Source organism: Castor canadensis, chromosome 7 (assembly GCF_047511655.1).
Source record: "Castor canadensis chromosome 7, mCasCan1.hap1v2, whole genome shotgun sequence".
NCBI classification, from domain to species: domain Eukaryota; kingdom Metazoa; phylum Chordata; class Mammalia; order Rodentia; family Castoridae; genus Castor; species Castor canadensis.
The window spans coordinates 162,650,139-162,674,048 of record NC_133392.1 but is presented as its reverse complement, the minus strand read 5'-3'; the positions used below and the strand labels follow the sequence as shown (position 1 = coordinate 162,674,048).

Sequence of the window (23,910 nt, the reverse complement as noted above, 5' to 3'; positions counted from 1 at the left end):
GAGTGCTCTGCCGTTTGGGGGCACCCGAGAGCCGGTGACGTCACCGGCAGCCCGCGGCGGGGGCGGAGCAAAACTGCGCACGCGCAGGACGGGCGGGGCGGGGCGCGCGGCGCGGGCGGGGGAAAGGGGTGGAGTTCGGGGGCGGAGCAAATCCGGGTGCGCCGGACGTGGAGTCTACGCTCGCGCAGTCTCTCCAGTCACTGGCCCAGGCGCCGAGCGTCTCTCCCTGCGCTCCTGGCCAGAAATTCCAACAGGCGCGCCGGCTCTAATCCCGGCACGGGCCTGGGTTTCGGCCAGTGGGCAGATGGGAGCGCCTTCCCCCGGCAGGCGAGGGCACCTTCAGGAGTCCCCCGTCCCCACCTGCGCGTCGCGTCTTGAGGGGTTGGAGCAAGACAGTGTCCCGACCACGCCACGCCCCCGAACCCAAGATCCGCCGCGGCGCACGGAAGTGTCTCCGAACTGGTCTCGGTCCTCCACTCTCTCCCGGAGGGTCTGGGTGCCCAGAGTCCGGAGGCCCCCGACTACTCTGGCGGGCTTCGAGGCGCTTCGCAGGAATCTGATGATACTTATGTCCGGCCTGTGACAGCGAGAGTCGGCCACTGCGCTCCGCATCAGCCCCAAGCTCGTGCGCTTCCTGGTTCCTCGGGAAACCAGGTTCCTGATCCAGGAAACTCGGACCGAGTGAATGCAGGTGTTCGCGTGGGTAAGGGAGCTCGTGTGGACTCGAGCGTGCACAGTGTGTAGGATGCAGCAGTTGAAGCCAAAAGGATTTTTGCCCTGGCCACTGTAGATCTAACCACCCAGGGAACCTCCACGGAGCAAGGGAGACCCATGGCGCCCCTCGGGTTGTAAAGGGTTCGAATAGCTTCAAGCTATTCGTCCCTGATTCCAGGAGGAAGATATGAGGCCACCAGAGGGAGTCCCATGCTAGCCTGAGTGAGGAGGGTAAGGAAGTCCCTAAATTGTGTGGAAGTGACTGGGTGAGGCCTCTAGTGACCTGGGACTCTCCCCATCTGTTTGGTCATGAGCATCCTCAGGCACTGGGTCAGCACAAGGAAAGACCCCCATCACTGCCTGGAAGATACAGAAGTTGGACAAAAGTCCTTGAATGGAGGCTAGAGGCCACCCCAAGTCAGTCTAGCCCAAGAGTCTTGCCCCTGCCCCCTAATCTCTGATGGATGGGGCCACCAGGGGTCTCCTGTCCTAGCCACCCACCTGCAGCTGGGCCCATTCCCTTCCAGTCTTATTTTGTGTAGCGGGAAACCTGAGGAAGCCAGGCAAGATGACCTTGGAGGGTCTGACCCTAAAAAGGTTCTCTGCTATTGCCCAAGAAAGAAAGTAGCCAGTCCCTTTCCTCAAGCCAGACACTTAACGGTGTCTTCTTGTCAGAAGAAATGGCACTCAGATGCCAGGATCTGCAACCCAGCTGCCCTGGGTTCCCACCTGATGCTCAGCCCAAGTTGTACTAGAGAGGCTGGTAGGTAGGAGCCCTGCCAAGGAGGGCTGGGTGTGAGGCCAGAGCTCTAAGCCCTTGAAAGAAGTGCCTTGTTCAGAGACAATGTGGCCATCTTTTAGCAAGTCACACTTCCCCAATCCAGCTTTGCACCATGGGGTCCTTGTGGGTGACTGCCACCCTCTTCTGTCCCCACTATCCTAGGAGGGGACTGGAGGAGGAGCTAGGGTAAGGAATCAGGTCTGGGGATACTCAATTGCTCCCCACCTCCAACCACCATCCCTGGTCTGTACCAAGGACACAACCTGCAGCAGGAGCCTAGCCATGACTGAACCCAAGAGATCAGTGCCAATCCTGTTGGCCAAGTCCTGCAGCCTGGGGCTCTTTCTGCTGAATCTCCTTCACAGCTCCATACAGGGTCAGACCTGCATCCAGGTGAAACCTTCCTGCCTACTCCTGTTTCTACATTTTATCCCACTTTGGCTCAGCCCAGAAGACTGAACCAAACACAGTCTCCCCTCTCTGTCCTCAAATGCTCCCACTCCTTCTCCAAATAAACATTCAGAAGAGGAAATGAAACCCTTTTATGATGCAGAATTAGCTCCCGTGTCCGCTTCCCAGGACACATACCTGATTCCTAGAGGACCCATACCTTCCACTCAAGGGAATGGGGAGGACAGTGGAACTCCAAAGGAAGTAAGGAGAGCACCTGGGGGTTCCCCAGGCCCAGAACTGCATCCTCCCAGAGGAGTTAAGGGGGAGTTACAGAGGCATACCTGGGGCCAAGTCTAAAAATCAGATGTGCCTTTATTGTGATGTGGTAATTCCCCCAGCAGGAGCAAACATGGGTTTTCCAATGTGGCAACACAGGCCACCAAGAACCCTCTTCACTTCCTCCCCACCCAGTCCTCAGCCAAAACAGGCCAAATATGGCCCCAGCCCCAGACTCCAGCCAGGGAGGGTTGTCAGGGCCAAAAGTCACATGAAACCCAGTGACTCTGGAGGAAGCTCATGGAAAACTCACTGCAGAAGAAGCATAAAGCAGAGAAAGGGCCACAGGCTGGCCCCAGGTGGCCCAAGCAGCACAGAGGACCCAGGAGACCTCAGTGCCCACACAGAACAGATGACAGCTGGGCTGGGGCTCTAACTTGTGCATGGTACAGTCTGGAAAGGCCCCCGGGGGCTCCCCTACAAGGAGTAGGGGTGCCATCCCTGAGGCTGACCCCAGGCCTTGAGTACTGACTGAAACCCTCTGTTTTCCTGTCTTTAGGAGACAAAGGTCAGGGGGCCCTGAGAGCCTGGTTGACATCAGTGGGATCTTGGATGTGCCAAGGTAGGAACAGGGACCAGTGGTTGAGAGTGGCTGAAGGGCCACACTGCAGCAGAGTCCCTAAGAGCCCAGGATTGCTTCAGAGGATGAGGGTGACTCCTGGGGAAATGGAATGCAGGCAACCACTCTTGGCCAATCCAGGCCAAGTTCCAGAAAAGCGGGACCAGCCGCTAGGAGCCAGGAGAGCCATGTGAGGGTCAGGGAAGATGTCCTCGGAGTGAGAGCTGCTGGCCCAGCCAGGAGCCAAAGGTCCCTTTATTTGCAGTACTCCTTCCTGAACTCTGGAAGCCAAGAGAATGGTTGGTATCTATTTTCTGCCCCTCAGTCTCAGTGGGAAACTCAGGGCAGACATCGACAGGACTTCCCAGGGACTTCTGAGCAGAGGGTCTCCTGCCCATGGGGCTGGCTGAGGCCCTGCATTCAGGGGTCCTGGGAGTAGGCAGAGTGGGGTATGGGCTGGACTCAGGAACAGGCTGAGGAGGTGGCAGGGATCTCCCTCCCAGTGCTCACCTTTGTCCAAGTCGATGTTCTTGGCAGGCAGGGGGTTGTGGGCCAGCTCAGCCCTTTCCTTCAGGATGTTGTTTTTGTAATCTGGTGTGAGAGAAGAGGATGAGGTCCTGCCCAGAGATGCCCAGGGGCTCAGAGTGGGAGCAGCAGTGTGTGCCTCAGTGTCCCAGCCCCTCCTACCTAGCTGGATGTCCTCAGTCCTGTAAAGAGCCTGGTCCCCTGTGGCCACAGTGAACTCTGCCATGTTCATGTCCTTCCTGGGGAGGAGGGGTGGCAGTTTAGGGAGGAATGGGGCAGGCTGGGTGTGAGGGCCTGGAGGGGGGCACTCACCCCTTTGACTTCCCCGACTTCTTGTCCGAGTATTCGTAGCCTGAGGAGGGAGACTTGAGTTAAGGGGAGCCTCGCCCCGTCCTGAGGAAGCTGTCTCTGTTGCTGCCCCCCAGGGCTCCTGTGTGGGATGTCCCTTCTCACCTCCACGACGGCGCTGACGGGTGGCCAGGACCACGGTGATGAGCAGAAGGATGAAGAGCAGCAGCGTGGCCAGCACATAGCCCAGCTGCTGGAAGAACTGGGCTCGGCCCTCAGGGACGATGACATTGATGACGCTGCGGCCTCGAGACAGCGTGGGGTCTGCGGGGATGGGGGTGCAAGCGGGCAGCGTCAGGGACCCTCTGCGCGCTGGCCACGTCCCAGGTCGCCGGGAGGAGGGTCGCACCAGCCCCCACCACCACCACCTTGGGCCAGGCAGGCGCCGGATCGGCACCCACTCCCCCTGGACGACGCGCGCACCTGGGGCGGGAGCGCTGCTGTGACCGGAGCCGGAGCCGTTGCCGGGCGAGGTCCGCGGGGGCGGCTCCTCGAGGGGCTCGGTGACCCGCAGGTGGAAGACCCTGCGCTCGTGCAGACCGCAGTAGTGGTGGTGCAGGTGGCAGGAATAGGTGCCCTCGTCGGCTGGCTCCAGAGGGCCGATGCGCAGCGAGAAGTCACCGCGCGCAAAAGCGTCGGCGCCCACCGCCACGCGGTCACGCAGGAAGGGCGGCCCGTAGGCGCGGCGCTCGCCCGACGCGTACAGGTCGAGCAGGCGGTCGGCGCGGTCGTGCGGAACCCCCGGGGGCTGCCGGTCCCAGTGTACCACCTGCTGCGCCTCCTCCAGGTGCCTGTCGGTCCACACGTGCGCGCGGTTCACGCACGTCAGTAGCGCGGGCGCGCCGCGCGCCGCCACGAGCACCTCCTTCTCGCCGTCCCAGTACGCGCGCGCGGCCCGGGCTGCGGCGCGGAGGGGAGGGGGGCGGTCAGCGCCGGCCGGGGTGGGGGGAGGGGGAGGGGCGGGGGCGCCGCGGGGCACACTCACGGTCGTCGGTGACCTCCAGGCGGATAGCCAGGCTCTCATAGAGGTGGCAGTAGTGGTGGTGCAGGTTGCAGGTGTACAGCCCCTCGTCGCTGTCCCCCACCGCTGCCCGCAGAGAGAACCCCAGCCAGCATGAGCTTAGCGGCCCTCTGGCGCACCCGCCGCCCCAGCCGAGGCTCCACCCCATACCGCGAATGAGCAGCGAGAAGTTGCCGTCGTGGAAGGCGGAGGGTGACAGCAGGAGACGGTCGTGGTCGTGCGGCTCGTACACGCGCTGCTCGCCAGCCGAGTACATGTCCACGAGTCGGCGCCCCGGGCTGCCCGAGCCGCTGCTGAGGTCCCAGTGGACCACGCGCTGTCGGTCGTGTAGCCGGTCTTGGGTCCATACCATGCGTGGGCTCTGGCAGCGCAGCACCGCCTGGGTGCCCACTGCCCAGCTCACAGCGGACTCGGACACTACCGAGCTGCCGGCCGTCACAGGCCCTGAGGGCCCTTATGGGAAAGGTGGAGTCAGTGAGGGGGGACCCAAAGAAACAGGTGTGGGTGGGATTAGCAAGGTAGAAAGGGGACTGGTAGGGTTGGGAAGGGGAAGACTGAGGGGACCAGCTCCACAGCTGGGGAGAGGATGGTCACTAACCTGAGGACAGGAGGACAGCAGAGCCTGGAAGGAGAGGAAGAATAAGGCTGGGAAGGGGCCACCCACCCAGCAGGAATCCACTTGACTCCCTGGGTCCCTCTTGCAGTCATGGCAAGGCTGTTTACTATGAGGTGGTGTGTGAAGTTGGAGAGACTGGCGAAGTCTGGACACAAGGTGGGGGCTCCTGCTGCCAGGCATGGGCCCCTCTCACACAGCCCTGCTCACCCTCAGTGCCTCCCACTCCTTCAGGAGTGGGATGCAGGGTCCCCCAGGGAGGGTTGATCCCTTGCAGGCCTGCTCTGGAGTGTGTGCTGGTCACCAGGGGCCACCCTCCAGCCTCTCCAGTCCCCCCCCCATCTCGTCTAGAGGTGGCATGTGTACCTGCAGAAGATCATGCAGCAGAAGCCCTGGAGCTCCTTTAGAACCTCCTGCACTAGAGCCCTGCTCCACATGACAGCTCAGAGTGGAGACCCTATGAGCCTTTCCCAAGGACAGGGGCCTAAAGCCCCAGCAGTGGACATGGGGAGTGAGCCCCCATCTGCCACCCACAGGCCCAAGTTCCTGCTGCTAAGTGGCTGAGCGCCCAGAGCTTCTTAGAGGAATGTGCCGGGTCAGCAGGCCAGCCAGGGCGGGCCTGGGGGCCCTGAAAGGGAGCTGGAACAGACCCTGCAAGACCCCCTAGCTTTCAAGCCCCCCTCCCCACATCTGGGAGTAGTGCAGACTGGAGGGGCTGGTCCTGGAGCCCCAGCAAGCATAGGATACAGGAGGACCCCGCAGGAGACACCCAGTAGCAGTAGCTTCCAACTCTTTTTGGCCCTTTGGGCTCCCGGCTCCCGCAGGGAGAGCTCTGTCAAGAGTCCACCGGAAGGCTTCACAGCTCCCAGGTGAGCGGCTCTTTTTGAGGCCACCGGTCCAGTCCCCTTGCTTGGTGAGGGCGCCCTACCCCACCCAGCCCAAGCCCAGACAGGCGGCTTTGCCTTAAACATGACTTCCCTCAGACCCCCCGCTGTCCCGCACCCAGTCCCATCCTCCCACACTCACTCTGCAGAAGCACGAGTTTCCACAACAGGACGCGGGACAGTAGCTCCATGGTGCTTGCCCCAGCCCCGCGCCTTGCTTTGCTTTGTCTTACTCCGGCTCTAACTCTCCAGAAAAACAGCCGACCCCTTCCCCCTCCCAGTACCCGCTGACATCACGGAGCCCTGGGCCGGGTCTGTGCCCCGCCCACTCCGCTGCTCCGGCCCCTAGGCCTCCCCCTCCATGGCTGCCCTGGTGGAGCGCGGCGCTGTAGCCACCCTGTCCCAGACCGGGTGGTGGGTGGCTGTTGGAGCAGAAGCCAGCCCCTCACTGGTCAGTCCTGGGGAGGGGCAGTAGCCCAGTCCTTGGAGGGGTAAGAGAGCCTGAGGGATAAGGGAGGTGGAGGTAGGGGCTCTGGGCACAGGGGCTGCTCACCAACAGGGCAGAGCCTAGGGTCCCTGAAACCTGATCTGGGTTACCTCGATTAGGTAACCCTGATCTCCACCTGGAGACAGGAGATGTGAGACACCATCCCCCCCAAGCAGAAAGAACCCCTGGGACCATGTGAGTGCCAGACATCTGGGACCCTTCCTGGGCTGCTGCAAGGCTGGGGTTCTAGGGTAAGGGGCCTGCACCCCCAACCTCCAGCATTCTCCCATGTGAGCAGCAGGGCCACAGTGCCAGGGCAGGGTCCTCCCCTCTAAAGGCATCCCCACAGCACCCACCCTTCAGGACCTGGGCTGCCTTCCACCTGCTCAGCCCCTGTATCCTCCCTGCAAACCAGGTGGCTCTTCGGGCTCTGGCCCTTAGCTGCCCTTCTTTGGGGGGCCATGGTGGGCTCCCTCAGAACAGCATGATGGGCACAGCTACCCAGTCATCTTTAAGATTAAGAGCAACCAGCCAGGGAGGTGGGGGCAGGGGCTCTGGGCACTGGGACCAGTGAGTGGGCCTCTCCCAAGGCACCAGAGCTGTCCACCAATGGCAGAGCCTAGAGTCCCTGAAACCTGACCTGTGTTGCCAAGTTCAGAGAGACCCCCACCCAGAGGAAGGGGGAGTGGGACCCCCCTCCAACAGCAAACACAAATTTGAAGCTCTGGGAAAACTTACAAAGTCACATAAACAAATACAAAATAACAGAGCAGGCACTGTGTACCAACCCAACCCCACTAGTTAAGTAAACCTCAAGACAAGAAAGAAAAAGAAGAATCCAAACAACCACACCACAGCCCTCAGCGCAGTCTCGGCTGCCCATTTTGATGGAGTGTCATTACAGGTCCCAACCCCGGGGGGGGGGGGGGGGCTCACCCTTGAACCCTGCCCTGGTCACCAAGTGCTCAAACAAACCAGAAGCCCAGCCCAGCTGGCTCTCTCCAGTTACCACTGGCTGCTGCATGGAAAAGGAATGTGAGTGGGGAGTTGGGGGGCAGCAGGGAGGACTGACTGCAAAGACACAGGAAGCCCCCCAGGACCTATTGGACCCATCACTGCAGAATCCAGACTGGGCGAAGCATGAACTTGTCCCCTCACCCCACCCCCCACCCCAGCTCCTCCCAGGGCCTTTCATTATGGAAAAACAAGCCCTGCCCTGTGGTCCTCAAGCCCGCCTTTCCTGGCCACCCCTCCTGTTTTTCTAACTGGTTTCCATCAGTGCTGGTGCCTCCAAGACAATGTCTGTCTCCACCCCACACCCTGGGGGCTTGACCTCTGCTGTCTCTGTCTCAGTCTCCCTGCCACTGTCTCAGGTTGTTTTTCTCTCATGTTCTCTGTCTCCCCACCGAGGGCAAAACTCCAGGCAGTGATGGAGGGAGGCAGAGACTTCTTAGTGCTGGCCCTTGGTGTGGCTCCAGGTGCAGGACTGACGGGAATATGGGTGGTTCCCAAGGTTGAGCCACAAGGAACCTGGGATGCTTGGTTCATACCTCTGCTCAAGCCAGGGCTCCCTGTGTCCCCTGCAGGGGCCCCTTCTCCCCTCCGGTTCCCTGGCTTCTGGCCCTGCTTGCTGAGGTCCAAGAAGTGTGGACCCCAACAGCCCAGTTGCAGGCCACGGGCCAGATGCTGATATCTGAGAGGGCCCTGACCCCAAGAGAGCCATATGGGAGCAGCTGGCCCTTCTTTCCTGCCATCCTGTCCTCTCTGCTTCAAGCCAGCGGAGCCAAGATGGGCAGCAGAGGCCCACTGCCCACCCCCTTCTTAGCAGGAAATAGCCAGAGATGAGAGCAGAGGCCCAGCATGCAGCCTGGGCTGCTGACCAGGCTACCTGCCCCTCCCATGGCCAAAGGCCTGAGCCCCTCCTGCTCTTTCCTGGCCTGGACTGTGGAGCCCCTAGCCCCCTGGGCTGCTTGCTGTTCTGTGAACACACAGCCTTGCTAGCTAACCCGACCTGGCATCTTCAGCCCTCCAGAAAGAGGACAGGCCAGTGCAAAACCACTGACCTCATAGTGCTCTGGCCAAGCCCCAGCCAGTCCAGGGCCCTGGAGCCACCTTCTCTTTTCCTAGGGGCGTGTCCTGGAAGGGGGTCAACCAGCCCACTGGGCTCAAAGATTGACAAGCCAATGTTGGCTCTGATTCCTGGTGACTCGGACATTCCAGGCAGCCCGGCTCATTGGGAAGAAAAAACACAGGCACAGAGACATAACCAAACCCAACCAGGCCCAGACACACACACACACACACACACACACACACACACACACTCTCTCTCTCTCACTCTCTCTCTCTCTCTCTCTCTCTCTCTCTCTCCCTCTCTCTCTCTCTCTCTTTCTCTCTCTCTCTCTCTCTCTCGATCTTTCTCTCTTTCCCTCTGATGGTCCTACAAGGAATACAAGGAATAAAGTCATAACAGACACACCTACAAACCCATGCTCATACACACAGCTGCTCAGGCATAAAGACTTATATTGGTTCTTTATTCAGCAAGCACTTACTGAGCACCCACTGTATGCCAGGCCCTGCTCCAAGTCCTGGGGATTCAGTGCTGAACAGAACGAACATATCTGCCCTGTTGGACTGTTGACAGACCTCTTTTATGATCATTTTATATACTGAGATAAGTACTGTCAAGAAAATAAAACAGGCAGGGTGCTGGTTGCTCACACCTGTAATCCTAGCTACATAGGAGGCTGAGATCAGAAAGATTGTTGTTCAAGGCCAGCCCCAGCAAATAGTTTGAAAGACCCCATCTCCAAAATAACTAAAGTAAGCCAGGCACTGTAGCAGGGAGGAGGCCCAGAAAAGAAACAGATAGGCTGTGTTCTGATAGTGAGGCAGGGAGAAGAGATGGCAAAGCAGAGAGATAAAAAAGAATTAAAACATGAAGAAGGTCGCATAGCATTGGGCAAATGAAATACCCAATGAAGTCTCATGCAGCCACAAGTGGGTTGAGCTTTGCTTTTTGCTTCTGTAACCAGCTTGCAAGGGTATATAAGGTGAGACCCCTTTGTTCTTGGGGCTCAGCCTTTGGACACGAGTCCACTGGGTCTGTGCTGACACAATAAACATTGGTTCCTTCTAAACTGCCACAGTGTCCTGTAACTCAGCTTGAGATTCCTGCAACATTTCTTGGGGGCTCCTTGCCAGGATTGTGGAGATGGTGAGTTATTGCCTCCTTTATCACCAGGGTGCATCCACCAGGAGAAGATTCCACCAGGTGCCAAAAGACAGTTTGATCCAGAGAGGCACTCATTCTCCCAGCAAGTCAGGGTGAGGGCCTCGATGCACAATGGAACTCAGCGATGGGAGGGGAGCACCACTCAGCAGACTGTAAGAACCCAGGTTTGAATTCAGGCCTGCCTCAGGAGGCAGAAGGGGAGACTGATCACCTCCCAGAGACTCCCTAATAATCCTATTTGGGGTGAAACCAGGTCTCTCAGGTTAAGGGAGTGGGGTAAAAGTGTGTAAGACACCTCCATGAGTTAGGGGTTATGCTTTTCCCAGGAAATAGTCACAACTGAGGTTAAGGGATGGATAAAAAATTCAGTTCCAAAGTGGAAAGACTCCCAAGAGAACAGATGCATCATCCACCATTCCACCAGATAGTCCTCTGGGTATAATTTCAATGTTTTTTTTTGAGAGTACATTCTAGTGTGTGTGTGTGTGTGTGTGTGAGTGTGTGTGTGAATTTGTTTAAGGCACTGGGCAAAATTTAATTTGTTCCTGGAATTCCACCTCATCTTATGCATGCTTGAGTTGACATTTTTTCCTGGCATACTTAATTTACAAAACTTTTGTGTGTGTGTGTCTATGTAAGCATCTTCAAAATGGTTCTTGAACTGCTGTTATAAGGTTAACAATAAACCCTGTACTGGTGTTTGAGCTATCTCTCTGCCTCTTCCATGCCTCTTATTTTAAACAGTTTATATAACATTTTCTAGATGACCTCATGGTTAAACACTGTTGTCTTGGGTGATTCTAATGCAGTCAGTACTGTATATGTGACTGGGCTATTTGGGTTTACTAAAACTGTTCTTCCCCCTACAACTGATAAAAATCTAAGGTTTTACTTCAAGAACAACAACTAAACTAATATGTATATATAACCTCTATAGAGCTATGATGCTATTGCTGGTTCCTTATACCAAATATATTTATGTTTTTCAAGTATATCAAGCCTTCTACAATACAAAATTTAGATAAACATGGTAACAAAAAGTTAATGGTACTGATGTACTGTTCTGTTAGTTGCTAAATTGTCCATCAGAATTTTAACCATGGCTCTTTTAAGTTTTTGTCATTACAGTTCTGATCCTTCTGGGGCATTTACAATCAAGTCCATAAAAAAATGACTCTAATAAGTGCATATGTGTCTACCAGATTAGCTTTTTAGACATCTGCTTTTGTTGGATTTTGTTTTGTATTTCCTTGTCTAGAAGCCTAAGAGCCACTCCTTCTAAGCCTCTTTGTTGCTTAAATTTGGCCAAAAGGATCTAGTTGGCACTGACTCCCACCTGATCTGCTCATTATTTGCCCCCAACGTGGGACCAAAACCAACCAAACAAACAAAATCCAGGAAAGAACAAATCCTTGTGATGAAGAAAAAAATGACCAATCAAGAAAGATCTTTGGTCTACGGCCATACCACCCTAAACATGCCCAATCTCATTTGGTCTCAGAAGCTGAGCAGGGTCGGGCCTGATTAGTACTTGGATGGGAGACAAATCTTCAAAAGAGACTGCTCAGAGACAAGCAGGTTGGAGACAAGGGGGGGTGGGAATGCCCTCAAAGTTCAAATGGAGTCACTCGTGCCAGACCTCTCAAAAATAACCAAGGCCGAGATGATTCAGGAAGTGGTTCTTATGCACGTGTGGCCATCTGGCATTAAAGCCCTTCCAGATACAAACTCATATGTTTTAGACAGGGTCTTCTACTTAAATAGAGACAAAATAACTATGTTTACTGGCTCTAAACATGTCCTTTGATATTTAAAGATGATGGTGTTAACTTTTTTTAAAATAATGCGTTTTGTTGGACATATATACCAATAATATATTGTTACTGTGTTAATTCTACACAGTTAAAAAAAATCCTGTTTAGGTAAAAGAATAAAATGTCCAGCCATTAAAATTCCATCAGAGAGGCCCTTTTGTTGTTGTCCTGTCTATCCCCACTACAGTTAAAGTAGCAGAGATCGCTCCTTGGATCCACCACAGTCGACTCAAGCCAGCTTCTCTCGAGTGGGAGTGCATCCCTGATCTGGCTTCACCATGTAGGATCCCCTCCAGAACTTGAGTGCCCTCCCTCACCAGGACTCCGCTTCCCAGGAAACAACAGGGGACCAAGAACAGCGGGATGACAGCCCTGCTCTAGTCACCTGTGGAAGCTGACTAGTCTACACACAGCTGAAGCTTGAGGAGTCAACTCTCCAATGGGACAAACAGACTGTTTTCTACACCAGTTATCTCACTGTGATATATTGTCACTCCTTGTCTGTATCTGTGGCTGTAGTTCTCACCCCAGTTTTTGCCATAGGTTTGGCAAAACCTCCCCTGCTGATCGGATTCATGGTGAAAGGCTTTTATTAGCTTTTTTCTATCTCTTTTGGGCAGGATGCATAATTACTGTTTATTGTTACTGATATGTTCTCTCTTCATGGTCCCAGAGCCCTCCTCCTGTGACCTACGTATGCATACTACTCAGGCAGGAAATGTCACTAGGACTTTGCTTTTCCATATTTACTATTCTTGTGCACAGGCTTTGTCATTGGGTCATGCACTCACAACCATACCACCTATCTAAATGTGCTCCCATGGTTATCAGCATATCTGCTTCAGCCCCACCTACCACCCTCAGGAGCAATGGTTAGAGATCCACAGCATCCACAACCCTGGGTCCCTTGTCAGCCACACCCAGGTGTGTATCCCTGATAAACCGGTGTCAATGCTCTTTGATGCATGTGTGGCCACAGACCAAGGTGGATATGGAGGTATAGGCTGTGGCTGTGGCTGTGGGGGCCTAACTTGGGAGAGAGCCTATCCATCCAATGAAAAGTATACGTGCACGAGACACAACTCTTGGTCATGATGATGTCGGTTCTTATTATTATTGCCCTTATTGGAGTTGTTTCATGAGCTACATGGGAAAGGACAAAATATGCAGCCCTCCTTCACAAGGGGACAGCTGCCCCAAACTGCACTCCTGGGACCTGTAATCTTGAAAACTTCACTGTACTTAAGCCATCTGATTGGACATGGGGACAGAAATAGTGCATCAGCCGGGCACCAGTGGCTCACACCTGTAATCCTAGCTACTCAGGAGGCAGAGAACAGGATATCTGTTTGAAGCTACCCTCAAACCGCTCCTATTTGCCCAGGCAAATAGTTCATGAGACCCTATCTCGAAAAACCCATCCAAAAAAAAGGGCTGGCAGAGTGGCTCAAGGTGTAGACCCTGAGTTCAAACCCCAGCACAGCACTGCAAAAAAAAAAAAAAAAAGGAAAAAGAAAAGAAAAAAAAAAACCCGTCACAAGAAAAGGGCTGGTGGAGGGACTGAAGGAGTGGCTCAAGTGGTAGAGTGCTCACTTTTGTAAGAGTGAAGCCCTGAGTTCAAGCCTCGGTCCCACCAAAAACAAAAAAAGAAAGAAAGGGCTGGTGGAGTGGCTCAAGATGTAGGCCCTGAGTTGAAGCCCCAGTACTGAAAAACAAACAAAAAAGCATATTTATTATTAGGGGCAATTTGAACAGTGTTACATATACCTCTCAATGTAGTTAAGGAAAGCCATAAGTTTAAATTTGTCATTTAACAATTTTTATGACTATTTATGTACATACAAATTTCATAGAAAGATATGTTAGTATTGTTGAACCAAGGAAGCATATGTAATAAAGAGAAAAGAAAGACTGTTCAGCTTTCCTTCAGCCTCAACAAGACCTCTACAATTTGCTCTGTTTCACTGCCTGTTCCTCCCTTTCAAGAGGGCAGATGCGTCTGATAACCTTTGTCCTATACTGCTTTTAAATAGCATAGCCCAGAGTCAAACTGTGGCTGGCGACCATCACTTGTCAAAGCAAGCAACACTGACTTGTACCAGTCTTACCCAATAATGCCACCCAATTTTGCTACCTGAAATTCAAGCCTCAAGTTCAGAGCATGAAAAGTGTCATGTCACGAGTCAACCATGGTGGTTCATGGCTGTAATCCTAGCTTTTGTGCCCAGCAAAAAGGTTTCACCTGCCTACTCATTCTCAAAGTGTTTGGTCTGGTCCTGTGTCCTTATGCTGAATGTGTTTCCAGGTCATCTGATGCTGGTACAGTCACCCCAAGGCTGTGATTGGGTCCCTTGGGACTGTCTGGGACTGTGGTCAGGCCGCTTACCTACAAGGCTGTTTCCTGTGGGGTGGACACAGGCTTTTGTACAAAAGCCCTGTCTCTCAGAAGAGCCCATTTCTAATCTGTGGTTTGTAGCAGGGCCTTTAGGTAAGTATTTGGGGCAGCAAAAACCACCGTTGCTGACCAAGGAGGACAGCTCAGATTAACTTGTTACACAGCCTGCAACACCCAGAGCAAAGAGGATGTGACACAGTTCCCAAGGATTTGGTCCATGAGTACTCTGAAATTAAGAATAAACTACAATCTGGGTGGACGCTGGAAAACCTGGAGGGGTTGTCAGTTTGTCTCATGTCTGTTCTGTCACCGACCCACAGGGGTGTTTAGATGCAGAGGCTAAGCCAGCACAGTGAGAGTGACTGTGACCTCAGCACCTGAACAAGGTGACTAGAGTGAAGCTGCTAGACGACATCATGAAGATACGGTTTCTTTACGTAGCCAGCCTAGGAAGGCTTTGTGCTCCTCTCTCTCTCTCTCTCTCTCTCTCTCTCTCTCATTCTGATTTTTTTTGGGGGGGATGGTACTGGGGTTTGAAGTCTAGCCTTGTGCTTAGTAGGCAGGTACTGTACCTCCTGAGCTACGCCCCAAGCCCATGAAGCATTCTTTAAGTGGTAGCTCCTTCCAGCTGACCTTTAGAATTCAGAAGCAAATATCATATGGAAATCTTGGCACAGACATAAACCAGTGATGCTCCAGAGACCCGAGAGTTGGCAGGAAGTGGCGAAAAACTTTCTCTGGACTCACCCACAGAGATTGCCGCACAGGACAGCAGAATCAGAGACAAGCTGCTATACCCAGGGTCTTCACTGCAATCCATTGCATGTGTCTGATGAGGTAGCAGGCCGGGTTCCATAAGAACAGAGAGTCACAGGGATGTCAAAGCCGTGGTTTGGGTTCAGCACCCCACCCCAGAGAGCATAGCTTTCCCTGGATAGGAACTGGTGTTGGATGTCAGGCAAGCAATAGGTGCAGGGCCTAAGCATAGAGAGATAGGGGACTAGTGGAGGGGTTCAAGTGGTTGAGTGCCTCCCTAGCAAGTGTAAGGCCATGAATTCAAACCCCAGTACCGCCAAAAAAGAAAAAGAGGTGTGATCCAGCGTGGGGAGCAGCTTATGAGAATCCTACGAGAACATGACATCAGCACAGCTGTGGCCAATAATCAGCAGGCTGAGTTTGGCCTGGCCCAGCTACAAAAGAGTGCAAAATGCACAGCTGCTTTCCTAAATTGTTTACGTTCAGAGGAGAAGGAATGCAGATTTCTCTTCTTACAATGTCACGCCCCTCCCTGAGAACTGTTGCTCTACCTCCTTGTTTACCACTGTATATAAAAGACTTGCTGAAGGAGGATGCAGATTTTTTTATGGGAATTTTTGATTGGCTGCCACTGATGCTGCTGCGGGCTGTGTGTCCCCAGAAGAGCAGCTTTCTGCACTGAGAACTTTATACATAGGCTTTAGAAAAGCTAAGCTAAAGAAAAACTAAAGAGAAAATGGGATAGTGCAAGTCTGAGCACCGAGACTTTTAAGAGTTATGCACATACAGTTTTTAGACGAGGCTGCTGTTGTTTGTCTGCAAGTCTGAGCACCAAGACTTTCAAGGGAACATGGGACAGTGCAAGTCTGAGGGCCAAGATATTAACAGAGATTAAAGAAAACATGGGACAGAGCAAGTCTAAGGAAAGAGACTTTAAAGAATAGAAAAGAAGCAAGGTTTTAAAGAATAAAGACTTCAGAAGTAAGGTTTTAAAGAATGGAGAAAAGAAGCTAAGTGAAAGAAGAGTTATTAGAGAAAAGAAGCAACAAGCTGTTGTTCGTCTCCATCCGAGTGCCCAGCACACCTGGCCCCAGATTTCTGCATGTCTGTCTTCTATGTTTGCCCTTTCTGCATCTCCAGTTGCCCACGGTTAGCCCAGTTAGGTTGGGAGAACAGGAGTGAGAGCAACCTCACGCCAATCCAGGCTACAGGTGGGGTGCAAAGGGCACCATGGGGGAATCGGGGTGCTGGCTGCCAGGTCAAGGCTTCCAGGTAGCCAGGGAATGTGTGCTATGAGCACATGGCTGCACAAACCTCTGGGATGTGACCCCAGGACAATAGTCCAAACTGTGAAGCTCTTTCTCCCTCACCTGGGAGCTCTACCCCATGCAGGAGACATATGAAGGTGCCACCTGAGCAGCAGAGTGCATGCTGAAGGGCAAGCAGCAGGTCCATGGCCAGAGCAGCACAGGATCAATGCAACCCACCTGCTTTCCCATCAGAATGTATCTTCACAATTCAAACTTGTTGCCATAATCATTCTGGAAATGCCGTATTTTCAGGTAAATCTCCTTGGTGAGGTGAGGCATAAGAAGCCCCTGCTCAGGCTGCACCACAGTTCTCCAGGAAGCCAATTGTCAGCTGCTTCATGGCTCATCCTGCCCAAGGAGACCACTGACCTTCCCCAGCACCAGGAGTGAGCTAGAGCTCCCCCCAGTCAGAGGCATTGTAGGTAAAATCTGGCAGAAGGGAATCGGTGGTTCTTGGTTGCCAATTTTATTTATTTATTTATTTTTGCAGTACTGGGGTTTGAACTCAGGGCCTTCATCTTGAGCCACTCCACCACCACCTTTTTGTGTGTGTGTGTGTGATGGATTCTGGCAATTTAGGGTCTCATGAACTATTTGTCTGGGCTGGCTTTAAACCTCAATCCTCCTGATCTCTGCCTCCTGAGTAGCTGGGATTACAGGTGTGAGCCACCAGTGCCTAGTTTGTGTTGAGCTTTTTTGAGATAGGGTCTTGTGAACTATTAGCCTGGACTGGCTTTGAACCTCTGCCTCCTGAGCAGCCAGGATTACAGGCATGAGTCACTGGCACCTGACAATGGTTGCTAATTTTAAAATCGATGATTGGGCTGTGGTGTCACTCAGTGGCCAAGTGCCTGACAAGCATTCAGGAGTCACACCCTGGCTTTGGTCCCCAGCACTGCAAAAAATCCCAATAATAAAATAAGAAACTGATAGCTCCATAAAGACAATAAACATATCTGTCATAATAGAAGAGAGTGAAATCATGAAGTCCCCTGGAGGCTGAGCTTGTGACTTGGACATTAGCCAGCTGGCCTTGCTGGTCTATCAGAACAGAGTCAGACAGGCAGAGAGCACCACCTAGGCTGGAAACCAAGAGCAAGGGCTAACCAACCATTAATCTTTGGTCTTAGTATCTTTACATTTTGTTAGGATAAAAGGGTTGACTGTTTCTGTATTTCAAATCTCAGTTTCTCCTTGCATCAGTTCTCAGCCCAATCTCAGCAGGCCACAGAGTAGTGGCTCTCCCCCAGAAGGAAAAGAGAGCCCTTATGGATGCCTGAATGAGTGCCTGAAAACCATCTGGACCCCCGAAGAAAGACCAACATACACGCAAGTGACCACTTGCAGAAACAGTCACAGGGGCAGAGATGCAGCTCGGTAGTACAGTGCTCCCTTTGCTTAAGGGCTTGGGTTTGATCCCCAGCACTGCAATCAATCAATAAATCCAGTCTGAGGGTGAAATGGTGAGTGCTGTGGTCTGATGCAGCTGGACCATCCAGTCTCAACTTCGTGGACATGATGGGCCCACAGAGTTCCTAATGGAACACAGATGGACTTGTGGTTCAGCAGTTTGCCCGCACCAGACCCCTGTCAGCAGCCAGTCTTGACCTGGGAGTCCAGGGACTATGGGAACTGGTGTGTCACTTCTTGTGAAACATGGCTTTTGCTCCATGAGTCCACCCCTTGCTCCTAAGTCTGGCCCTTATTGCTGCTCCAGGGGAGTTGTGTCAGTCTCCTACCACTGCATGATAAGTCACACTCATTCCTATGAGTGAAGTCTAGCTCTGCTCAGGGTCTCACAGGACTAAATCCAGGCTGGCTCCAAAGTCTTGTGGCCTTCTTTAAGGCCACTAAGGCCTCTGCAGAATCTGATTCCTCAAAGCTGTGGGCCTGAGGGCCAGTTTCTTCTTGGCTGGTGATTGGAACCTCCTCAGCTCCCAAAGGCTACCCTCTGGTCTTGCCCAGCAGTCCACCCAATGGGGCTCTGAGCTCTTGACAGCTACTTTTCCCAGTTTTAAGATAATAGCTCTCAGGCTTCTCTGCTGGAGACTTTGTCACCAGGTCAGAGCCCTTTATCACTTTTGTTGGAGCCCAATCATAGAGCAAATGACTATCCCACCTACTCTTGGGGAGAGGACTGGACAGATGTGGACACCAGCAGCAAGTCTTGGGACCATCTTAGAATTCTACCTACCATGTGGACTTGATGGGGGCTGTGTTCCTTGTATGCCCACATCAATTCCAACAGCTATAAACTAACCACCTCAATGCTTCCCTGGTCAGAACTGTGCAGACCTACTCTCACTGCTCTGCGTGAGCCCAGAGCTTGCTGCTCACTCTACCTAGAAGGTGGCGTCCTCAGGCCCCAGACCGGTCATCCTGCAGGTGCTGCCCCTTGTCAGTCCAACCAAGGGAGCCCCCTGACCTGTTTTATCTTTTTTTTTTTCTTTTTTGGGACTGGGGTTTGAATTTTGAGCTTTATGCTTGCAAAGCAGGCATTCTATCGCTTGAGCACACCTTGGTTCATTTTGCTTTGGTTGTTATTTTTATTTATTTTTTGGCAGTACTGGGGTCTGAACTCAGGGCCTACACCTTGAGCCACTCCACCAGCCCTGTTTTGTGATGGGTTTTTTGAGAGACTCTCGCAAACTGTTTCCCCATACTGGCTTTGAACTGCAACCCTCCTGATCTCTGCCTCCTGAATAGCTAGGATTACAGACATGAGCCACTGGTGCTGTTGCAGGAATCTCAAGCTGAGTACGGGACACTGAGGCAGTTTAGAAGGAACCAATGTTTTATTGTGCCAGCACAGACCCAGTGGACTTGTGTCCAAAGGCTGAGCCCCAAGAACAAAGAGGCCTCACCTTATATACCCTTGCAAGCATGTTACAGAAGCAAAAAGCAAAGTTCAACCCACTTGTGGCTGCATGAGACTTCATTGGGTATTTCATTTCCCCAGTGCTATGCGAACTTCTTCATGTTTTAATTCTTTAAGTTTTGTCTCTCTGCTTTGCCATCCCTTCCCCCTGCCTCATTATCAGAACACAGCCTGTCTCTTTTCTGACCCTCCTCCCTGCTACATCATTCCCCTCTTTGATGTTTGGACCTGACTAGGGTCAAACATCTTGATTTAGAGGTTTGTATCATCATAGCATCATTACATGTGTGGTTGTTTTGCAAGCAAATTGAAAGCTTTGGCCATTTCATTAGTTATAATTTCAACAACAGCCTGCAGGCTAACAATGTAGTTGAGCGTATATACAGGGGTGTGATAACCCCAAGACCTGTCTTTGGCCCAAGTAGCAAGCCCATAGTACTGGATGATTTGCTCAGGAGGCCATTCATCATCTTTTTAATTGCCAATTTGTAAGGCACCCTGTTTTGTCTACTTAATCTTTCTTTATACATGGGGACTCCCAGTTTTTTTCTTTTTACCTTGTCTGAGGGGAAACAAGAAAAGGGATGGTCTAATTGAGCCTAGCATGCAAGACCCAAACCTCCTGCTAGGTAGCACAGTATAAGCTTTCTTTCCACAGATCCAATACAGCCCTCAGGATGCCCACCAATCTATGTTTGTGGTAAGATTGTCCCAAGATTTCCTGAAATTAGAGAAGCTGACCAGTGGGTGGGGCTTGGGTTCTATATGGTTAGGAGCTCCCCATCATTGGGTCTCTTGGGCAGTGTAATTCCCAATGATGGAAGTCTTCAGGAGCCAGACACCTTTCCTGTGTTTTGGGGAAGCAGTTTCATTAAAAATGTTCCTGTGGGTCCAGCTCCTTGTTTCCCAAGGCCAATGGTCTCCCATGTTGGTCACCCCACAAACAAAGCATGAAGTGACATTCAGTGTCTGGGCTATAGACTCAGCCAGTGAGAGGAACAAGGTTTTGGCCTGGGTAGAGATAGAAAATACACTCATCTCCTCATAAAAGGAGTGAAAAAGGCAGAGAAACTGTACATAGGGACTGCGCTGCGGTTGATGGGGACACTCTGACTCAGATAATAAGTGTGCACAGGGGACCTGAACAATCAAATCAAACAAAATGTATGACGGAGCCATGTTCTTTTTTTTTTTTTTTTTTAAAGTGAGACTGGGGCTTGAACTCAGGGCTTCATGCTTACAAAGCAGGCACTCTACCAATTGAGCCATTCCTCCAGTTCATTTTGCTCTGGTTATCTTAGAGATGGGGTCTTGCAAACTATTTGCCCTGGCTGGCCTCAAACAGTGATCTTCCCAATCTTAGCCTTCCAAGTAGTCAGGATTTCAGATGTGAGCCACCAGCACCCAGCTACCACTGTCCCGTTTACTAGAATATGAGCATAGGAATCTGCATGGCATCTCAAAATGCAAACTACTCAACACTACGTAAGCCCTACAAGAACAATCCTTTATAAAAAGATGCCAGTTGTTCTAAAATAGTTAAATGTATTTACACTTACACAACCTTAAATATTTAATGGAGAAAAAAGACTTATCTGACTCTTTAAACAGACTAGGGCTGGTTGGGAGACTGAGGCAGGAGGATTGAGAGTTTGGGGTCAGCCTGGGCTACATAGTGAGAGCCTGTCTTTTTTGGTGGGACTGGGGTTTGAACTCAGGGTTTGTGCTTGCAAAGCAGGTGCTCTACTCCTAGAGGCACTCCACTTCATTTTCTTTTGCTCTGGTTATTTTGGAATGGGGTCTTGGAAGTATTTGCCTGGGCTTACCTCAAACCATGATCCTCCTGATCTCTGCTTGCTGAGTAGCTTGGATTATAGGTGAGAGGCTCGTGGAGTGGCTCAAGTGGTAGTGTGCCTGCCTACAAGTGTGAGTCACTGCACCTGGCCTTCCTTTCCTTTTTTTAGGACAGGCTCTCTCTCAAAAAAAAAGTCAGGCTCTCGGAGCCGGGCGCTGGTGGTGGTTAAAAGACAGCTCTGGCAAATAGTTCACAAGACCCTACATAGTCAGACCCTGCCTCAAAAAACAAACAAAAAAGCCTTACTCTAGTCATGTGCTGGGGCTAGACCCCATCTTGAAAAAACCCTTCACAAAAAAGGGCTGGTATAATGGCTCAAGGTGTAGGGCCTGAGTTCAAGCTCCAGTACTGAAACAAACAAACAAACAAAACAAAAAACTAAAAACTTCTTATTCAGGGGAAACAAAAACTCACACAGGGAAGAGAAAGTAATCACAGTGCTTCATAGTTCAGATGCCAACAGCATTCACATAGTCATTAGAAAGGGGACCATCTGTGGATCCCAGCTTGGTACCACTGTTGAGAATGGGAGAAAGAAGGTATGTGTGAGGCATGGGCAGAGAAAAGCAGGAAACCAACAGAAAACATTTACAAAGAAACAAAGTATAGCAATGAGCACTGAATTTAGCGCAGTGTTTTTCAAACTGTACTAACTTATGTCCATGTCCACTCAAATTTAGTGGATCATGAATAGCACTCTGTACACACACACACACATTTAGGTGGACTGGATTATTTATTGTTGAGTGTGATTAAAGTTATTAAGAAGGACAGTACAGTGGGAGGCCCTCATGAGTACAGGGCTCACCACATGTCCAGGGGATATATTTGAACACACAGCCATCAAAGATGAGCTGCTTTTCGGCAATCATGTCTTCAAATTCACCTGCATCAAACTTGGTAAAGACCTACTTCATTGAGAGGTGGATGTTCTGGCAGGGAACTTGAATTTGGCACTGTGCAGGGCCTCAATCACGTTCCTTATTCTGCAGCGAGGTATGCATGGACATAATTACCTGGCCAATGTGAACCCTGACCTCTGAGGCCTGGGGCTTCCCCAAGTCACAATGCACACTTATCTGGAGTCTAGATTGGGGACAGTGTGAGATCAGAGACATGAACACACTGGAAACCTGTCTCCAAGGTCCCTTAGGGCAACCCACACAAGCAACAGGCTGCGTAAGCTACTGAGGAAGCTGCTGTTTGCACCCAGTGCACACCAGGTCCCCGTGAGTAAAGAAAGCTGGTTGAGCACTTTTAAATGAAATATAAAATGAGTTTACTGTGCTCAGGATAGGTAGTTTTGTTAAGATTTTGTTTTCAGTTCTGTGTATATACCAGATAGCAGGGCTGGATGTGTGGCTCAAGTGGTGGAGCGCTTGCCTAGCAAGCATAAAGCCCCAAGTTCAAACCCCAGTATCAGGGAAACAAAAGCAGCTAGCAATATAAAAAACAATATAATTTCTTATTCTGAGTCTTAGCAAAAAACCTGGAAGCCTCTAATTTAAAAATATGGCAACAATACCAAAATAATCACTGAAAAGGGCTGCAATTCTCTCTCCCAGAATCGACTTTTAAGTCTGTTAACTATTTAACTACGTAGCCATGTAGAGACATAGCTTCCATAAAGTCAAACAATCTCAGCAAGTCAATCTGGGTACTGGAGGGTCCTCACCTACCAACTAGGCTAATCATAGCTTGGCTGTGAAAACAACTCCTGTGTGGAATTTAGCACCCCGCCTTTAGGTGAGGAATCCCATCAGTATGTCAATTAGTTCTTCTAAATCCTAATTCTTACCCTATGCTCATCTTCCATGCACTTTCTCACTAAGCTGCTATTCCTTGTGCCCTGAGAAAGGCACAAACCAAGAGAGAGGAAAGTCAGTCTAGCACTCAGGGAGAGGGTGTCCTGGACAACCCTGATGGCAGGGAGGAACAAATATAACTGATGTGGCCACACTGGGAAGTGGGAACCCTCCCCATTCCCAGAGCCTCGAAGTTTCCTGGCCTGTTTTTTTTATCACGAGTGGGCTGGCAGTTCAGCATCAAACAGAATCTGCAGGCGCCTGGCCAGGGCTGGAGAATGGTATCACAAAGGTTGTCACTGGTCTACTCCCACTCTAAGGGCACTCAGCCAAGGCTCTCCACACTGGCAACTGCTTAGTTCTGCCACTAGAAGGGGGTGGGGGTACCAAAACTCAGGTAGAGGCCTTGACCCTAGTTATAGGGATGTTTGCCTACCTCCATCAAACCTGGTTTCAGCATCCTCTCCAGGGGAACCCAGTAGGCCATGCCCCAGCCTAAAGGAGCCAGCTTCCTTCTCTCCTGCTCTGCTAAACAGAGGACCGATTGTCCTTAACAATTGCACACTCCCCAGACAGCACGGAGGAAGGCTTGTTGGAGGCTCAGGGTCTTGCTTCACACAACTGTTGTGTTCTGCACGGAGGCCTCTGAGCACCAGTAATTCAAGTCTCCTTCTCAGACACAGGAACTCACACCTGGTGCATCAAGATTCAGATCCCAGGCTTGGCAATACCCACTGCATTAGCCATGCAAGCATGAGGTGGGGTTGAGGCCCTGTGCCACCAAAAAAAAAAAAAAAAAAGAGCAGACCACATCACACAGACAGCCCAGCTAGTCTCCACCCAGCCTCTGCCCAGCAGCAGGGAGGACTACACATGCCACAAGACTAAGAGGCAGGGTGGAGGACGGCCTCTTGCGGCCTGGAAGGAGCTGCAGAGATAAAAATAAAGCCCAGATTGTCTGTTGAAGTCCTCACTGGTCACAATGGTTTCCAAACCACAAGCAGGACAAGACCTTACTTGAGGATACAGGCTCAGGCATAACCCAGGAGGACGGGTGACATATTACATAGACATCTCACCTGGGTACTGGTTCTCTGTGGGGTCTGCCTTTTAGGGATTCAGTAGGATCCCTGGTCACTACCCTCTATGTGGCAACCAAAAAAATACTTCCAGATGTGGTTCAGGGCCCAGTTAACCA

General features: G+C 51.6%; 1 protein-coding gene and 1 non-coding gene across 2 annotated transcripts; both read right to left on the bottom strand.

The window, feature by feature from the left end:
* Nucleotides 1–2,242: 2,242 nt before the first annotated feature.
* On the bottom strand, nucleotides 2,243–6,497 carry Mxra8 (matrix remodeling associated 8). The gene is made up of 10 exons (XM_020155712.2): nucleotides 6,317–6,497; nucleotides 5,276–5,299; nucleotides 4,828–5,130; nucleotides 4,642–4,743; nucleotides 4,080–4,556; nucleotides 3,762–3,920; nucleotides 3,621–3,660; nucleotides 3,471–3,547; nucleotides 3,294–3,374; nucleotides 2,243–3,064 (listed from the first exon to the last, which is right to left on the bottom strand). Exons 1-10 carry the CDS (start codon nucleotides 6,363–6,365, stop codon nucleotides 3,039–3,041), a joined length of 1,338 nt encoding a protein of 445 aa, XP_020011301.1. The 5' UTR covers nucleotides 6,366–6,497; the 3' UTR covers nucleotides 2,243–3,038.
* Nucleotides 6,498–22,038: 15,541 nt separating this feature from the next.
* LOC141425284 (small nucleolar RNA SNORA70) lies at nucleotides 22,039–22,174 on the bottom strand. The gene has a single exon (XR_012450355.1). It is a non-coding gene; the product is annotated as a small nucleolar RNA SNORA70 (small nucleolar RNA).
* Between the last annotated feature and the right edge of the window lie 1,736 nt (nucleotides 22,175–23,910).

Bases quoted from the DNA above. Each gene is read 5' to 3' on its own strand.
- Mxra8 (XM_020155712.2), bottom strand. From the start codon at position 6,365: ATGGAGCTACTGTCCCGCGTCCTGTTGTGGAAACTCGTGCTTCTGCAG. The intron at 5,300-6,316 runs GTGAGTGTGGGA...CTCTCCTTCCAG, and splicing joins GAAACTCGTGCTTCTGCAGA to GCTCTGCTGTCCTCCTGTCC. The intron at 4,744-4,827 runs GTATGGGGTGGA...CTCTGCGGGCAG, and splicing joins CTTCTCGCTGCTCATTCGCG to CGGTGGGGGACAGCGACGAG.